The 18,616-nt window shown below is 38.4% G+C and overlaps 3 protein-coding genes and 1 long non-coding RNA gene across 6 annotated transcripts in view; 3 read left to right on the plus strand and 1 right to left on the minus strand.

Annotated features, from left to right (window-relative positions):
• Positions 1-611: 611 nt before the first annotated feature.
• LOC306840035 (cell cycle control protein 50A-like) lies at positions 612-5,831 on the plus strand. The gene is made up of 7 exons (XM_079369052.1): positions 612-1,108; positions 1,741-1,860; positions 2,399-2,506; positions 2,595-2,682; positions 2,860-3,003; positions 3,095-3,304; positions 4,657-5,831. The coding sequence occupies exons 1-7, from the start codon at positions 860-862 to the stop codon at positions 4,848-4,850; spliced, it is 1,113 nt and encodes a 370-aa protein (XP_079225178.1). The 5' UTR covers positions 612-859; the 3' UTR covers positions 4,851-5,831.
• Positions 3,314-6,561, minus strand: LOC306840039. The gene is made up of 3 exons (XR_013781284.1): positions 6,477-6,561; positions 6,012-6,141; positions 3,314-3,917 (listed from the first exon to the last, which is right to left on the minus strand). It is a non-coding gene; the product is annotated as an uncharacterized lncRNA (long non-coding RNA).
• Positions 6,070-8,701, plus strand: LOC306840038 (cytochrome c oxidase subunit 7A2, mitochondrial-like). Its single transcript, XM_079369058.1, has 4 exons — positions 6,070-6,179; positions 7,220-7,309; positions 8,163-8,247; positions 8,484-8,701. The coding sequence occupies exons 1-4, from the start codon at positions 6,162-6,164 to the stop codon at positions 8,537-8,539; spliced, it is 249 nt and encodes an 82-aa protein (XP_079225184.1). The 5' UTR covers positions 6,070-6,161; the 3' UTR covers positions 8,540-8,701.
• A 615-nt stretch (positions 8,702-9,316) lies between these two features.
• Positions 9,317-18,616, plus strand: part of col12a1a (collagen, type XII, alpha 1a) — a 53,689-nt gene continuing 44,389 nt past the window's right edge. For all 3 annotated transcript variants that reach the window (XM_079369030.1, XM_079369031.1, XM_079369032.1), the window contains exons 1-10: positions 9,317-9,502; positions 10,723-10,828; positions 14,476-14,592; positions 14,695-14,838; positions 15,322-15,375; positions 16,240-16,503; positions 16,721-16,885; positions 17,126-17,299; positions 17,474-17,764; positions 17,891-18,493. In XM_079369030.1, coding sequence (XP_079225156.1) covers positions 10,759-10,828; positions 14,476-14,592; positions 14,695-14,838; positions 15,322-15,375; positions 16,240-16,503; positions 16,721-16,885; positions 17,126-17,299; positions 17,474-17,764; positions 17,891-18,493 — 1,882 coding nt within the window. In that variant the 5' untranslated portion in view covers positions 9,317-9,502; positions 10,723-10,758. The remainder of the gene's footprint in view (positions 9,503-10,722; positions 10,829-14,475; positions 14,593-14,694; positions 14,839-15,321; positions 15,376-16,239; positions 16,504-16,720; positions 16,886-17,125; positions 17,300-17,473; positions 17,765-17,890; positions 18,494-18,616) is intronic.

Raw genomic sequence — 18,616 nt, forward strand, 5'->3', positions numbered from 1 at the left:
GTAAAGTTGGAGCCCTTTTTTCACTTAGTTGTTCCAAATTGATCAAATTAAAAGCTACAATGTCGCTCATTTATTTAAACTAAAGGTTTGAGCTAATGTTCATATTGTAATAAAGCAAAATACAATATAGTAACTCAGAAAATCTATTAATTCAAAGTTCTCTTGAATTATTTTCACAACACATGGACAACCAATCAGCAGTTGTTAACCAAAGTGCACAGATAGAGATGAGGACATGTCACAGTCGTTTTTTTCATTTTTTTTAAATAAATTTTTGTAAATAAGTAAGGGAAGTCAATAAATTACCCTATTCCACTGAAATTATACAATGAAAACTTTTGTAACTTTTCTAAACGAAGAGGCTATTTTTGAATAAAATAATAATGTACGGCATTTCTCTGTATTTGATGGAATTAAATAAATACATCTAAAGTTTGAATTCGATTAAAAATAATAATAATAATAATTTATAATTAATTAAATAAATTAAATGTCCCTATACTTTTTATATCCTATATAGCTTTACGATAATTATATTATTACATTATTTAGCTTCACAGTGCAAAATATTAAAGGGGCGTCTTTTCTCTGATGACGTAATAGCTACACCTCATCATTCTATTGGCTACGAAACTTCCGGCTTCTTCTTCTTAGATGGGATTAACGAGACAGGCAAAATACTACAACAAATACAATGAGTAAAGTCAAATAAATGGATTGGCTATAGGATACATGTAATTCCTAACACATTTATACAGTTCAAGTTAGCGATTTTGTTCGCCGGTTGACCGTGTGGGATCAAACTAGAGCCCGTCGGCTGTCAACAGTAGATTAGTTTAGCTGGAAGCGGATTGCAGCCATGATGGCGTCAAGCTACAACGCGAAGGAAGAGGACGTACACCACTCGGGCTCCGCTAACCACGGAGGCGCAGGAGCTGTGAAAAGTAAAAAACCAGACAACACAGCGTTCAAACAGCAGAGACTACCAGCATGGCAGCCCATCCTGACAGCTGGCACGGTGCTGCCTGCTTTCTTCGTCATTGGACTTATCTTCATCCCCATCGGCATCGGCCTGTATGTCTCATCAAACAACATCAAAGAGTTCGAGGTATACTCAAATATACTCCTGCCTGTCATTTAACTGCTTAGCTAACTTCATACTTCATTCACTGGATTATTGTAAGTGTTTCTATGCAGTACTTTCACCCTAAAAGGCTTCAGGAAGTAATGTAAATATACGGAGTGGACTGTAAAAAGTGTGAACTTGTTTGACGAGAAGTAGGAAGACAGCAACTGTCAATTCAATGTTTATCTAACAGATTAGCAAGTGATCATTTTAAACTATTGTAGTAATAGTTCCAAAGTTCAGAGTAATACTTTAGTGTGGCTAGAGAGTGAACATTGTATTCATTCTGTGGCTGCTATTAATAGTTGTTATTGGATGTATAGCAGAATATGAATTCTTAGTAGCATGTTTCTGAAATACCTCTTGGTACATTTTACATGTTTATGAGTAAGGTTAGATAATGTTAAGTCCTTGTCAGCAATTGCCAAACGTAATAACATTAACTAATTAAAATGCTCTTGTAACTTGATAAGGGTGGAGTTGATTGCTTGACAGTTGTCGAATAAACTTCCTCCATGTCTATAGATATTCTACTGTAGGACTATGAATCATTTAATTTAGGGAAGAGTACACTTCTGCCTTGTTTTCCTAACTGTTGCCCTTCTTGTCTCCAGATTGATTACACAGGTGTCGACAGTTCCAATCCATGCTACGTCTGTGCAAAGAACTTCAGCTGGAACAGCACGACACCGTGTCACTGCTCTGTGAATTTCACTTTGACGCAGCCATTTGAGGTCAGCACACGCACGTCCACGTGAATAATATATGTTTCAGCCTCACCCGTGATGGTGTTTGTTGATGTGCAATAAAGAAGAAAAAGGACTCATGACACTACATTTCACTTAAGATCCATTCAGAGTTTAAAAAGAGCATGTTCAAGGTTGGTTTAGAGCTTCCATTATCATTGATCGTTCTAGTCTAAAAATGTGCATCCTTTCAACTTTTAGAAGGCTTTTATTGATTACTTATACAAAGCTCTTAGGCGGTCAGTGAAACACTTTGCAGATCAGACAGGAGTCTCACTAAGTGCTGTTAGATGAGGGTCATACAATATATGGTATATGACACCTAAAAGCCGAATACTGGCAAAGAGATATCTGATTCAAGAACTTAAGGAAACCTTTTCTTGATATCGGGAATTTTTTTTATGACATTAACTTAGAAAAATATGTTATGTCTAAAATGAACTAAACTCTGAACAGAAAGAGTGGATAATCCAAAGCTACTGCACAGCTGCACTCTGTCTATAAACTACTCTGGCTTCCTTTGCAGAGCAATGTCTTCATGTACTACGGCTTATCCAACTTCTATCAAAACCACAGACGCTACGTGAAGTCCAGGGATGACAGTCAACTGAATGGCGACAGCTCTGCTTTGAAGGTATCCGTTTGAATATGTGTTGTTATTCAAAATGCAGAGATTTTGCCGAGTACCCTTGCATGGTTTTAACACTGGCTGCTCTTTACAGAACCCAAGCAAGGAATGTGAACCATACCGTACAAGTGAAGGATTACCGATTGCTCCATGTGGAGCCATAGCCAACAGCCTTTTCAACGGTAAGTCAGACATGGGGGACAACTTCCATTTTTCCTCCATGGCAATGTGACAATAACAATATGAATATAGTAATTATCATTACGAGCAAGTTTAACTGCAGACCTTTAAAACTGTTCCCTAAACGATCTGCACTCACTTCATGTGACAATACTAAATGTAGGGTCTCTTTGTTTCAGACACTCTGGATCTGTATTATATTGATTTGAATGGCACCAGAAATGAAATTCCTCTGGTGAAGAAGGGCATTGCGTGGTGGACAGACAAGCATGTGAAGTTCAGGAATCCCGGTGGAAACACCAACCTCACTGTAGCTTTCCAAGGTGACTTCAGCAAACTTTGCAAAGGATAATATATTGTTTTTAAATCTGATCTTTTCTGTAACCAGCATGATTCTGTCTTGATCTCTCTCAGGCACATCTAAGCCAGTGAACTGGAGGAAGCCAGTGTACGAGCTGGACTCTGCAGATCCTGAGAACAACGGCTTCATCAACGAGGACTTCATAGTGTGGATGCGCACAGCTGCTCTGCCCACCTTCCGGAAGCTCTATCGCATCATCCAGAAGAAGTCTAGCACAACCCCGACTCTACCCAGTGGCCAGTACATCCTGGACATCAATTACAGTATCCTTTGAATCGAGTGAGAAACTATCACATTCTTTAAAAAAAGGCTTTAGCTTTTAGGTTGGCTGGTTGAATTTTATTTATTTAAAGCTTCAGATGGTAAGAATATTATGTAGAAAATCGTTCTTCTTCCCCCAAAGCGAGCGCCACGGTCCGTCTTCCGGAACGTGGCACCAGCGGCACTACGTTCTGTTTCAAATACGCTGCGTGTCTATTTTCAACCTCGGAATACAACAACAGTGACAGGAAGTCAGACAAGGAAACGCACAAAGCATCAGGTCTTTTTCAAAATAAAACACAACACTCGTGATTGTTTTTTTCATCACTTTATCAACGTTATGTCAAAACAGGCATCAAACAAACAACGAATCATCCTCAGGGAGACAAAGGACCATGTTGTTTGCGTGTTTTTTGTTGTTTGTTTGTTTTTGGTGTCCTGTGATGTGTGTACAGCTGCTCATGGCTACGCTCCACCGGGCTCACGTTTGCAAAACGGATCCTGGTGGGCAGGACACGCGTGTTCCGACGGAGCAAAACCATGGCACTGACGTACCGTGGTGTGAACGGAGTATGTGCGGATTGAGGAAATAGTTTAGGCGTACCTGTATAAATCCTGCATACAATGAGAGTCAAAGTGTAAACTAAGTAAACGAAGAAACATCTATGAACAAAAAGTACATATTTAAATCGGTGCACTGTGTCAGCTTGTTGTCATTTACTTTCTAATGAGGCAGTAAGACATGTGACTCTCCTTTCAGTATCCTCACCAGAGACTCTTTCAAGAAACGTGTTTAGCGTGCTTGGAATACAGCAGAATAACAAATCCCACATAAAGCCAAACACAGGCCTTTTGATCTCGGCACATGTTCCACATTATAGAGGTATCAGTGTTTTACATAGCAAAGCGGTCCAAATATCTCAGAATGAAACCCCACATGTTGACAAATATGAAGAAGGATACTGAAGTTACTCAAATAAAAATGTAAATATTTGCACGAAAGCTAGCGTTGCTGCAGAGCTGAAACTTCAACATTTGTCAGCAGACATCTTTGACCATTTAAAAGTGTAGACTTTGTATGCAGTGGTCGCACACGATTTAATGTGTTGAACCAAAGCGAATACTTTATAGGTCTTAAAGGCTATTACGTATGCAATAATAGAGGACCCCGACTTCATGTATTAAAAGTGTTCAATCCTCCTTGCAGTAACCCACCACTTCTGTGTACCATTACACCTTTCTTTATCACAGTACTTTCTCTAGTTATGTTTTTTTATCAAGTGATGTGTGAGTTGTAACCCTGTCCTCATGTTTTCCCCCAATGATTTTTTTCTCTTTAACTCTTAATAATCAGATTACCCTGTTCTCAGTTTTGACGGTCGCAAGCGGATGATTCTGAGTACCATCTCCTGGATGGGAGGGAAAAACTCCTTCCTTGGCATTGCCTACATCACTGTGGGCTCCATTTGCTTCTTCCTTGGTGTAGTTCTGCTTATCATCCACCATAAATATGACACTCGAAACAATAGCGCAGATATTCCAAACTGATCTGCTGCTGTTGCGCATCTTCCTGCCTCTGCATGCATGAGTGACCCGAAAAGGTTCGTTGTGGACTGCTTGTTGGTTTCAGCGTGAATACACTGGTCTCTGTCGTTGTTTGTCGTGCGTTCGTGGACAGCAGCTTCTCATCCAAAGCTGTGTTTATGTGTAGGGCAACAAAAGAAATGTGTTGCAGTCTGTGTCTCTGTGCTTACAGCTTCAAGTCAGCTGACATAAGAATGTCATTTCCGGACTTCACAAGAACATTTTTGTTTTCTATTTATCTAAACATAAAAGTACCTGTGTTTTGTTTTAGCAGTGCTTTGCAAATGGCTTAATTATTGAAGGATGTATGTATTTTTAATGCAAGCTGTTGTCCATTTTAAGTGATATATCCTGCTGAAGAATGTAACATTGTATTTCAATGACATACCTCTCTGATCTTTGAGAAGACCCTGAATATAGGATGGGATAATCCCTGCACGCGTGCTGTTAATGATAGTAAGCATTGATGTATGCAATGAAGCATTTTATCCTTAGAAGGTCATAGGATTGTCATGATTAGTAGTACCAAAATTCATAATATCTACCCTCTAGTATGGCTGGTTGTATACATTGACTGCTCCAGTCATAAGGCATCTTAAAAATAATCATGTAATGCTAAATAATCACAAAGAACATAATCCTGCTCCATTGCATCCAGTATTCTTAATTCTAAGACTCTGGGCCATGTCTCAGGCTGATTTGAGCACAAATGTTTATGATGTAAAAACAGTTTGACCTCTATGTTAAGTTAATTACATTCTTCAATGTTGACCAAATGATATGCACTTTAAAAGTGTCACATTTGTTAGTTTCCCCCCATTGTTTCACTTCTTCTGTTGTGGTAACAATTCAGCGATTAATTTAAAATAAGTTAAATGTTTCAATTGAAAATTTCTGGGTTTTTATAACGTTTGTAGGGTCCAATTAAACTACTTGGTGAATGTATTTGTGTTTTTTTTGTGTAATCACTTTTCCAGCTGAACCTGCAAACAAAACTCTACCAAGTATTAATGGTAGATTTTTTTTGTCTTCTCTATCGTTATTATTATTATCACACAAATTATTATTACGGTTTTAAAATAAATATCACTAATATTGTCAGGCGACCGGATGTGACAGACTCACTGATGGACTGTCAGAAGGCGTTCCACTTGACACTTCCGACTGGGAACTCGGAATTTCCGACTTCACAGTGGAAACGGAACGCACCATCAGTGTCCTTGTGCCGTGTCGGTCCGTCAACGTCCTCGCTTTACTAAACAGAAGTTTGACAAAATGTACAGACAACTTTTGGTAAGAGCCAGACGGAAGTGCATTTTGGGTTTTTATTATAAAACGTTCAGATTTAGTTAGTGAAATGTTGTTAGCGTGTCACTGAGGTGTAACATTTATATTTTGGAAAGTTTTTTTAAATTGGTCTCTTATTATTATTAGCAGCTATTACGTACTGTATTTTTTTTAATTTGCATAGTGTCACTGAGCGTTTATCACTTGTACAGCTGCACATTGATATTACTTCATGTTGGATAAAACAAGTCTATAGTCAGATTTGTAAACAAGTGTTTTCAAACATGAAGCAGAATACTCAACTAGTTATCTTTTTCCCAAAGCAACCACCTTTTCTTTTTCTTGCTCTTTTAAATCCGCTTAACCTCACAGGACGCCGTAATGTCACTCACTGCACGCGCCAGGGGGATGTACTATATTGAGGGGAATAGGCTGACGTCATGGTTTTGACAAACATCAAGATAGTGTTTAAAGTTTAAGGTAAGGTTAGTTTTTATTATAAAAAGGGTTAACTGTATTTAAGTAAGTCGTCAAGCAAGTGCAATCCATTCGTTTGAATTAGAGATACTAATTGATCAACAATTACCAAACGTTAAAATACCATGAATCAACAATGGACGTGTATGACGTCACATTAACAATCCCCTCTATAAAGAATAATGACAAGTAGAGCCATATAGAGATCTCTATATGGCTCTGGTGACAAGTATAAGTAGTGAGGTGACCTCTGTGTTGACTTGCTCTCTTGGCTGACCCTGTACACATGCAATATAAAGGCCCAGCCAGATGATGTCACCGTTTTGACTGTTTAACGTTTTGAAACAAGGATTTATTTTTAGCTCACTTTCTTCAAGAGGCCCAATGCTCAGGAGATGTTTTTTATTTATTAACCCAATGGCCCCGACTTGTCAAAGACTTTATGTATTTTCTGTCATTTCACTGTCTTATACTGTTTCATTTCCAACAAGTTGTTTTCATTTTATTCATTGTTTGTCATACTTCAGATATAACTGTTCTAACCATATAAGACTCATTTGTGTCGCCAGGGACTGAGGCAGCTTTCCAAGCGGACCATCTCCAGCAGCGCGCGAAGACAGATTGACAACTCTGTGAAAGAAAAACAAAAACGGTTTCAGGTAGGGTTAAAGTACTTAAGCACACATATGATCCCATCAATGTCCCATCTGGTATTTGTAACAGACTTTCAGAGGCTGTTTGGCTCCTAAAGCCACAAGAGATGCCAGGCCTGATGAAGACATTATCTTTGAACATTTCATGATCCTCCTGTCTTACCAGGAAAAAAGGTTATATCAAACTTTAAGGTAATGTTTTTATTTACTAAAACAGTAAATGCTAAATTATTGAAGTGTTGTTGATGAGAATGTTTTGGCACTTTCAGGTAAAATCAAAACCTGTAGTTTTTTGGGCACCTTTTCTTGTACCTAAAATAATGATGTGCCTGTTAATGTTTCGGCTTACTAACTTTGTTTTCGTTTGTCAGTGTGTTGAGACTTTTTTTTACAAGGTTAATGATAATATTAAAGTTTGTACTCTATCCCCAGATTCTGGAGACAAAATCTAATTGTACCTCTTTGTAGCCTGACAGATAAGTATCAGAGGGTTTTTGCCCCTACGGTGCTTCAACTGTAGCTGAGAGTTATACTAATCATCCTTGCAAGCTGCTAATTAAACATCCATTGCAAAACACAAAGTTCCAGTGTGGCAGCCTTTGCTGAACCTTTGCATAGAACAAGAAACTTCTATATTACTGTTGCTAATAGATGGCGTACCCATGCTTCTAAATCCCAGACCAAGCATTGCTTCATTGCATAGTGTACTGTGTGCCACCATTTAATAACTGTGGTTAAATAGAGATGAGCTCGACAAGAATTGAAATATTCTTAAAAAGCTACAACCAGATATATGTAGAGATGCTTCATACATATAAAAACAAACTCGAAAATGATTGACTTTTGACTCTCTAAACAGGAGGACAATGGTATGCCTATCCATCTTAAAGGCGGGACAAAGGATGCTCTACTCTACAGAGCCACAATGACTCTCACCGTCTTTGGTATGTCAGCATTTGTCTGAGATTTGATGAGTCAGTCTTACTCCAAAGTCTTTGCTTTGAAAAAATATATATATATTATACCAGCGACTTGACCACAAATGTTATCACTGAAAGTGGCATTTAAGATTAAATAACTGTAATTTCACAATGAATCACAAAGGGTTGTTGAAAATCCAGACAACAAGCGTGCATTGTTTCTCAGTCCCATCTGTGATTCTTTTTTGATCTCTTCACAGGGAGTGGATATGTTGTGTATGAGCTGTTCAGTGCTGCAATGCCCAAGAAGCCTTAGTGAAACAGCAACTTTTAAGTGGACTTTCCATGCCAATTGAACGATCATGCTCGCTTGTGGATATTCAGAAACTATTGGTCCAATGTTCAATAAATGTATGCAAGAAATGAATAATGTACAGACTATAAGGTGAAACAGAATAAAATATTTTAAAAAGCTCCATGAATTTTGTTGCTTTTTTAAAACTCTTTGCTTTAATTGGAGAACTTTGGATTTCCGTCATATACGTAAACTTTCTGTAAGCCTTTGTTTTGACCAGCAGAGGGCACCAAAACTAAATGATTGAGAATCAGTCTCATTGTAGCAGAGCAAAGGTGGGCTGTAACTTGAACGCTTATTCAACTTTGATCCCAACATTTTAAATAAAGTTACAAACAAACCAGGTAATATGAGTACGTAAACGAGTTTGCTTGTGCAAACATATTTAATTTTTCACGAGAAATAACCAAGAGAGCCAAGCCCAGGGATTCCAGTTTTAAGGTTTTCTTCCATTTGACAGTTAAGTCAATACACTGATTAACGTTGCTTGATGCCCATGTATGACATTTCCACTCTCAGTGTTGTCTGGCCAAGTTGATACCCTGCTGTGAAGTCTCATTGCCACTGGAAAGTCATTAAATCACCAGACCAAAGGCATGCAGGCAAAAATGTAATTTCCAAACAGCGGGTCGGGCTTCGCGGGGGGACATGCATCAACTGACGGGCAGACGTTTCGTAAGATGATGGTAAACTGAGAGCTGAGGACTGCCCCCCCTGTTAAGTAGTCGATGGTGGAAAGATTCTTCCCACTTGGAAAGAGGCTTTTCCTTCTTGGACATCTGCTGGCGGAGCTTCCAGTAGCTAGAAAGAGGAGAGGGGTCCTTTTCGCAGCTCCTGAAACTTTTCTCTCACTTTTCAGAGGGGGAGGCTTCCAGCAGGCTGCTCGCATATTTCTTCTATTGATTTTTCTGGGGGGTTAAATTGGTGAGTACACTGACTTTTATTCATGAGTATATTATACATTTAAGAAAACAATAGAAAGTACTTTGATATTTTTTTTTACAGTTTTGCCTTTTTAGAGTGTTTTCCCATTTTTTAACACTCTACTTTAGATTCTCTTTGAAGATGCTGAAAACAAGAGATGCAATAACTTATCTAAGCAGGCTCTTTTAAGAAATGCTGAGTAACTTTTTATATAAAAGATGTATTGGAACTTTATTAAATTTGATTTTTCTTTAAAAAGATCTGTTTGAAATCTGAATGAAAAGCTGACGTCTGTCGGTCTTTTCAGTGAAAAATAAAAATGATGGTGTTTTATTTTGTGCATTTAGTCATTTTGACAAGATGAAGCCTCATTGTGTCAGAAGTTCGGCTCCTGTAGCTGTAGTTTGAGTGCTCGTGCACCAGGCGGGGCGCACAGCTCGCGCTAAAGATTCCAGGGACTAAAATCCAATCAGCCAACTGTGTGGAGGTCCTCTTCTTAGGCTTGAGTTCAGAAAACACTATGTGCATATGATAGTAAAGTGGATAATTGCATTAAAACTATCTTTTTAGTACATATCCAGTGTAGGCGGATAATAAATATCTCTTATGTAATACAATTCAACAATCAAAAAGAAACGGATGAAGAGGAGAAGTTAATAGAAATAAGGAAGGCAATTTACATACTTTCAGGTGTTCTTTGAGGCAAGGGATTTAAAAAAAAAACAAAGTCCCATATTTGTTATACCAAAAAGTATGTATATCATTGATTAAAATATTAATGAGAGGCTTTATTTGAAATAAATAATGAGCCTTATGTGGAAACAATCCCAAACTCCTGCTTAATACTTGGGCTATAAGCACTAAGTCGAACCTCAGGGTATGGGCGTCAGCTGGAGGCAGCAAGGTGTGGCACTTATTGTGTAACAGAGTCTAGATGAGTCTTGCCGTTTTTGTCATAAATAATAAGAGCTATAAGTATTGAGTGTTCGATGAAAGAAGAAATCAGGAGGGTACTTGGATCACACATGTCGTTCATTATGTGGTTGTGGTTGAAAGCATGCTGGCCATTCTTCAGCAAAAATCCAAATCTGTCTTTGTTGATGCAGCAGTGATTTAGACAGATGTATCCCCAGCATGTAGTGACTGGTCACACCACCCTAACAGTGAGTTGTATTCCTGAGCTGCAAACTTAAACACATTTTCTCTCTCTATGTTCTCAGACTTGTTAATGTGCTCCTGACCTTTGAGGGCCAAACATGAAGATAGGGCTGTCACTGGCCGTGGCTGCCTTGCTTGCAGCCCTGATATCCTCCATAGATGCTCAAGGTAAATGAAACCATCTGGCCTGCAGAACACTTCCATACTTTACCACTCTGTCTCTTTATCTCCTGTTTCTCTTCTTTACCTTTTTTATTTATTTATTTATTTTTTTTAAATCTCCACTGGTTGTTCATGTTTCAGGAATATGGTCTAATATCAGAGAACCATTACAGGGAAAAGGAACCCTTTGTATTGATAGTCTGAATAAAGTTATCTTATTTCTGTATGCTATTTGATGATGTGACTTCGGAAGGACTGAGTGATTTCTTTGTGATGATCATTCTTTTTATCCCTCATAGCTTATTTTGTCAGATTGATCTGTCAGTACTTATTATAGGCTTTGATATAAAACCCTAATCCAGATCAAATGTACCTGTATTAGGCTGTAATTTAGATGGTTTTAACAGATACTTAAGAAGCAATTTTCTCATCTAGATTTGGCAACTGTAAGAAAGCAAGCACATTAAAACGTATTTGATTTCATATTTTTAATTGAGTTTATTAAACTGCAGGGCACAGGAGAGAACAAAAGTCCGTTCTTGGCTTTATGTTCCCCCATAAATGCTTAAGCAGGGCTGTTCCTGTTTCAGTTTTATGATAGCAAGTCGCTGCACTTTTTCCACAGCAACATTTGGAAGATTTCCAAGTCCTTGGTAATTATACATTGAAATGCTACATCACATGTTTTTAAGTTTTTATGATTATGCTGAGGTTGTAGTAGGAAATTGGTAACCTGTGTTCATCTTTCTGCAGCGGTTTTAGAGGTTGTAGTGTTTTGCATTATTTTAAGCATCACACTACTAATACAACAGTGCTGGGCAACGTTGAAAATTGAGTCCAGTTATTGAAATACATGAAAAAAAAAAGATAGAGATGATGTAAAGTAAAACAAATCATAACATTTGTGTAATTTAACTTTCAAAAAGGAAATCATCTGTATGGTAAATGTTTTCTTATCGCAGTTATGTCGTGGAATTAAAAGGGAAATATTCAAGGATAATTCAAGTGCCTTAAAAATCTATACAAAGGTGACAACTTTGAAACCTTCAAACTTCCACCTGTTCTCATATATTATTGCTTTAGAAGCTGTTAAATACCTATCTCTGTACATGCCACAAGAGCTAACTGTACAGCTTGTCACAGACTGTTAACAATCTGTCAGTAGATTTGACATAAAATGATTCCAAGCCATCTCTTATGCAAACATTTCAGTCCAATAAAATGTCAAATATGGAAATATGGTATGGAAATCTTTCTACATTTTTCTTTTTGGGAGCTCTCTGGCGGGATGAGAGGAGTCTAACGTCTCCCCTCATATATCTCCACTAACAGAATGGAAAGATGAAATACGAGAATAGCAAATTAATCCTCAGACAGACGAAAAGACAAAGAGCCTTTCTCGGGCTCCTTTGCGGGCTTTCGCAAAAACGCTGAATTGCACTACATATGGAAAGTTAATATGCAGTGGTGTTTAATGTCAGCACATGTTGTGGAATTACTTTGGCATCTGTCCGGCCTCTTTGGGAGAGTCGGTGTTCTTTCCTCCTCCTCTTGGTCTCTCCTCCTGGCAGTAGCTCTGGCCTTGATAGCTGGCTGGCTGAAGTGCTGGCTTTCAACTGAGGTTACGAACAGAACAGAAGCCAGACTCTGGCCCAAGAGAGCCAGAGATGTCCTTCATTAGGAACTGATGGGACAGATGCCCACATAACAAGAACAATCCCAGGTCCAAAAGATACACCAGACTTTATTTGGACAAAACCGCTTTTTTGGTCCTCAAATATATTTAAAAACCTGAAGGACATATGGTCAAAGATGGGTTTTTTTTTAAAAACTGAGGTGCTAAACCATTTTGAACAAACATGGATAACCTTCCCAAAACGGAAAAAGAAGACAAAACTTAAACATCCATCACTTTACCACTCTCGAACAACTCCTGCCCACAAACACCCACACACTTGCACACCATTTTCATGTTGGAGATGAGTACTCGTGGAGAAAACACGGGGAACGCAGTCCATCCGGGCTCCTTGAGTTGATGTGCCAGGTTGGTGATTGTCCTAGTTTTTAATCATTTGGTGGGCTCCTGTTTGTCATCTGCCTGTGCATTCAGTGTGTCCCAAGCTATGGCTTCCCCCATAAAGTATATTTTACAATGATATTCTCACCTCTCATTCTTACCAAACAGCTAGCATGAACTCACATCACAAAAAATCACGTTAAGTGTCATGCATGTTAATTTGCTCCTTACCATTTTACGCCACCATTGATACAAGTATGGATAAATTAGGACTTGATTTAAGACTTAACATCTGTGCACACTTTATCACACTAACCTATTTAAATGATTTTCTAATAAACGAATAAATGAATCTGTCTGTCTGTATGTTTGTTATAAAACACTAGCTTCCGATTTAATAGGTTGACTTTCTTAGCTGAGTTGCATGAACATATCATATTACATCATTGAATAAAAAACATGTATTCAATCCAAAACTAACAGAATGAAACTCTAAAGGACACTGTTTAACTTTGTTTGTCAAAAGGTCATTTCGATATATCCTGTATCCTGCATGTAAAGACAACATACTAAATGTTGTCATACTTTCTCTGATGAATGTTGACCCTTTCCCTGGACTTCTTACATAGAAGTTGTAAGAAAGAATATCATTTTAAAATATGTTTGTCACCTCTGTCTGTGTGGTCCAAACTGTACATGGAAACAAGCGTCCAGTCAGTCAAAGTTGTTAAGCCAAACAACTTTCTCATGTACATGATGCATGATGCTGTGAGCAAGTCAACTCGATGTAAAGGCGTGTGGTCTTGTCACACTTTATATGTTTTCCTGTATTTATGTTAATGCACTCACCTTCCTCATTATGGGTTATTCCAACAGTCTATTGAGTGTGTCAACTGTCATCGCTGTTCTCTTAATTCTTTATGCATTGGGCTTCCAATGAAAAAGAACACAAGGGTCTCTGGGGACGAATTGTGTATTCTTTTTAAAAGGTTTGCAATGGATGTGTGCCACTTACATGTGTAGAATTAAAAAAGAAAAGAAAATCAAACCACATTTTTTATGTTTGAAATATGTTTATATACAATGTATATAAAACATATGGTGTTCAATTATGTCAAGAGTTTCTTCAACAACCTTACGGCAACCTTGATTCCATTGTATAATCAGTCATTTGTGAATGAAGTCAGAATAGTATTTGTGTTATGCTGAGATCCCTTCATCATAAAAGCAGTGTAAAATAAAGTCAGAGCATGCGTTACAAAGACTGCACTGAGCATGTGTTGGATGGTTCACTTAATGTTTGCACTTTGATAGAGTTTGTGTGAACTCATTGAGTGCTTGAGTTGCTGGCCATGAAGGTTGAGCAACTCAAACAAATGCCATTTTACTACAAAATGGCTTTTTTCAGTGTTGTCATGTTTTCTTTGATTGTAACCTTCACAATTTAAAGTCATTGCTATGTGTCTGTCCTCCAACAACAAACATGTCCACTTCAGTCATGAAGTGTTTGTCGTTGGATTTAATGGAAATGCTTGATTGGGTTTACCTTGCTTTGATCAAAAATAAAACCATTATATACATACAATGTGCCATTATCTGTTGTGTTGTAACTGTTTTTTGCCTCTTTTTTTTGCAGTGGAACCACCCAAAGACTTGAAATTTAAAATTCTAAATGAGAACACAGTGGACATGTCATGGACAGGACCCTCATCAAGGATAGAGGGCTTTAGAATACAAGTTGTATCCGATGCAGGTATGTCAGTATGGAATCAGTCCTTGCTACTTTTTGGGTAATTAAACATTTTGTGTTCACAATACTTCCCAGCTATTGACTTACTTTAAAATATCTTCCCAGATGAACCGGCCAGAGATTTTACCCTTGATGCATACACAACTACAACCTCAATTACTAACCTGACCCCTGACTTGGACTACTCTGTGTCCATTAACTCCTTTGTTGGGACAGAAGAGAGCATTCCCATCTTTGGTCAACTGACCAGTAAGTACATATTTCAAACTGGATTGATTTAGATGGTTGATAAAATCCACAACATATTGTTATAAGACTTGGAAAAAAGACGAAGGTTTCTGAAAGTTCTCGATAACCTTCATTTTTAATATTTTTTAGTTTAAAAAGTACTTTTCAAGCCAGAAAATCTTGAATAGCTTTTTTTCTTTGTGTGACATTGAAAATAAATTACATTATAAATGGGTGCTATAAACTGTATTTGTCAAACATTAATGCCTATTCCATGTGACATGTTCAGTTAGCCAGGAGTGGAAAAATCACATCTGTGTTTACAGACTGTTAAATTTCTTATCGTTAAAAGCTAATGCGTTATAAATATATGTGTTTGTATGAATGTGGTTTTGATCCTTCCAGCAATGTTTTATGATGGGTTTATTTTCTTGCCTTTTTTCTGCTGTGAAAAAGCACACAGTGAGGCAGAGGCTAACTCACCAAGTATTTCCTGTGTTTCAGTTCAGTCCAGTAACAGCAGCGGTCGAGTCAGGAGGCCTCAGTCAGATGTAATCAGTAAGTATGTTAACTCTATAGTCTACCAAAATCTAAACGGGGCCTGTCCTCCACACTACTTTCCAGTTATTTTAATTTATGTATTACCTTCATGGCTGTATCTGTGTGGATTTACAACAGGATCACTTTTCCGCCCACCTGTTTAACTCTTCAGAAATCTTAACAAAGACTTCCAGATTCTCCTACAACCTTAAACACAGTTAAGCTCTCATACACTTGTTCACAACCCCCCCTATTTATTTCACTAGAGACCAAATTTAAAGACATTTATTTTTAATAACATTTAATAACAGGAAATAAAGAAAAGTCATTTTAAGAATGGGGATAAACATGGGAGATGTGAGAGATAGAAGATTGAACAGAATGAGTCCATCCACATGAGTCCTCTCAAGTGCTCTTGAGCATTTCATCAGTGATTTAAAGCACCATTTGATTTCAGAGTAAACATGTGAACAATGCTGGTGGAACCCTGTGCAAAATGTTTAGTCTGCGGAGCCACATTTTTACCCACTGTAATGACTATACCAGACCACTATTTTGGCATTGGCTGATATTTCCTTTGATGTCAGAACGCACATCTCTGAGAGATCCAACTAACTGTCAAGGAGATTTTATTTAGACCGACATGAAGAGAAATGGGCCACTGCAAACTTTTTGTTCTTATACCAAGCTGCTGCCATACCTTTATTGGCACATTTCTGGCTTGGACAGTGGTTTCATTTGAGACATGCTTTTAATCATTTTAAATGTTTTCACCGTTCTTTAATGTCTCTTAAACTAAAGCATCCCAATTATTGAAGGTCACAATAACTTCAAATCAACTTTCTAACTGATTGATGCCTATTTATCTTCGTCTCTCCCCAGAATGTTCGGTCAGTGCAATCGCAGATTTGGTTTTTCTGGTTGATGGCTCATGGAGTGTGGGCAGAGAAAACTTTAAGCACATCCGTAGCTTCATTGGCGCCATGTCAGGGGCCTTTGACATTGGAGAAGACAAGACCCGTGTTGCTGTGGTTCAATACAGCACTGACACCCGCACAGAGTTCCCCCTCACCCGTTACACCAGAAGAGGAGACCTTCTTCAAGCCATCAGCTCCCTACCATACAAAGGAGGAAATACTATGACAGGTAAGGCGACTTTTAACAAGAGAAGGTACAGAGAGGGAAATGTATTGTATTTGTTCTCTTGTATATTTCAGCAGTTAAAGGTTTGCATGGTTATTGTTTTTAATTTTCCATTTCACTGTAAAAATGGAAAAAACAGCTCTACAGTAAGTTTTTTGATGTAACTCTAATGTAACAATGTGGACACATTTTAATTACCCATGTACATCTTGGTTTTAAGGTGATGCCATAGATTACCTGCTAAAAAACATCTTCACGGAGACAGCTGGATCTAGGAAAGGTTTTCCTAAGATAGCCATGATCATCACTGATGGAAAATCCCAGGACCCAGTGGAGGAATATTCTAAAAGGCTTCGGAACATTGGAGTGGAAATATTTGTCCTAGGTATGGTTGTTTTTATTCAGTTTTCTGTTGAATAAGCTCTCCCACATGAAAGTCTGCCTCTTTTAGGAAATCATTTGATTTTCCATTGATTCCAATGTCCATATTTGACTCGATAAAAGTCAAGTACTGTCATTTTCCTAACCCACAAACTCTTTTACAACTGTCAGCCGCCTACCACATCTGTCATACAGCCGCTGAGTGTTTGTTTAATGGTTTTGTATTTCACATTTTCCCTTATAGGTATCAAGGGAGCAGATGAGGAGGAGCTGAGGGAAATGGCCTCTACACCTCACAGCAAACATGTGTACAATGTTCCCAACTTTGACATGATCCAAGAGGTACAGCAAAGAATCATCACAGAGGTGTGCTCCGGTGTTGATGAGCAACTCAGCACTCTGGTCAGCGGAGAGGAGAGTAAGTCAAAAGATCTTGAGACTATGTAAAGAAACTTTATTAGGTTTTACAGATTTGGCACAAAATGGTCAGAGCAAATACTCCCATTGTCAAATGTTCAACACAACAACCATTTGGTTGTTAAATTAATCTTGACACTCATGTATTAATACATTTCCTGCAATTTCTCCACAGTGGTTGAGCCAGCCTCTAACTTGCAGGTCACTGAAATTTCATCAAAGTCAATGAGGGTGACATGGGACGCCTCTCTAGGGGATATTACAGGCTACAAGGTCACCCTTAATCCCATGATATCTGGTATGAAACGCCAAGAGCTGTACATGGGGCCTACCCAAACATCCATCAATGTTCGTGATCTTTCCCCTGAGACTGAGTACGAGATCAGCCTGTATGCCCTCAAAGGTCTTACGCCAAGTGAACCAATGATGGCAATGGAAAAGACCCAGCCTATCAAAGTGTCAACTGGTAAGCTGATTTGTTGTCCATGACATTTTATCTTTGCTAGACCATCCCATGTATATATGTACCTTTTTTCATCATGGAAGCCATACAAAGTTTTGAACTAACTCGCTATGTCTTGTCCTTTTAAAGAGTGCTCTTTGGGAGTTGATGTGCAAGCTGATGTGGTTCTACTGGTTGATGGCTCATACAGTATTGGATTACAAAACTTTGCCAAAGTCCGTGCCTTCTTGGAGGTTCTAGTGAATTCCTTTGAAGTTGGACCCAACAATGTCCAACTCAGCTTGGTCCAGTACAGTCGTGACCCACATACCGAATTTGCCCTCAACACCCATCATGACATTAATGCTGTTGTCAAAGCTGTGCGCACCTTTCCCTACCGTGGTGGCTCGACGAACACTGGTAGAGCAATGACCTATGTCAGGGAGAAGATCTTTGTCCCTTCTCGTGGAGCAAGATCAAATGTTCCTCGCGTCATGGTTCTGATCACAGATGGAAAGTCCTCCGACTCGTTCAAAGATGCAGCAACAAATCTTCGGAATATTGACGTGGAGATCTTTGCTGTTGGCGTGAAGGATGCAGTGAGGTCAGAACTGGAGGCCATTGCTAATCCCCCATCAGAAAATCATGTATTTGAGGTGGAGGACTTTGATGCCTTCCAGAGGATCTCTAAAGAGCTGACTCAGTCCATCTGTCTGAGGATTGAACAGGAGCTGCTCAACATTAAAAAGAAGAGTAAGTAGGATAATAGAATATGTAAATCCCATAACCATGACCCAACAGAACTTCAAGGCAAAAGCTTTTCATCTTTTACTGAGTGTGTCAGTACCTTCATGTTGGCCCATACAGACACTCTAC

Source organism: Symphodus melops (genome assembly GCF_947650265.1).
Source record: "Symphodus melops genome assembly, chromosome: 19".
NCBI lineage: Eukaryota > Metazoa > Chordata > Actinopteri > Labriformes > Labridae > Symphodus > Symphodus melops.

Bases quoted from the DNA above. Each gene is read 5' to 3' on its own strand.
- LOC306840038 (XM_079369058.1), top strand. The intron at 7,310-8,162 runs GTAGGGTTAAAG...CTCTCTAAACAG, and splicing joins AAAAACAAAAACGGTTTCAG to GAGGACAATGGTATGCCTAT. The intron at 8,248-8,483 runs GTATGTCAGCAT...ATCTCTTCACAG, and splicing joins AATGACTCTCACCGTCTTTG to GGAGTGGATATGTTGTGTAT.
- LOC306840035 (XM_079369052.1), top strand. From the start codon at position 860: ATGATGGCGTCAAGCTACAACGCGAAGGAAGAGGACGTACACCACTCG. The intron at 2,507-2,594 runs GTATCCGTTTGA...TGCTCTTTACAG, and splicing joins GCGACAGCTCTGCTTTGAAG to AACCCAAGCAAGGAATGTGA. The intron at 3,004-3,094 runs GTGACTTCAGCA...GATCTCTCTCAG, and splicing joins CCTCACTGTAGCTTTCCAAG to GCACATCTAAGCCAGTGAAC.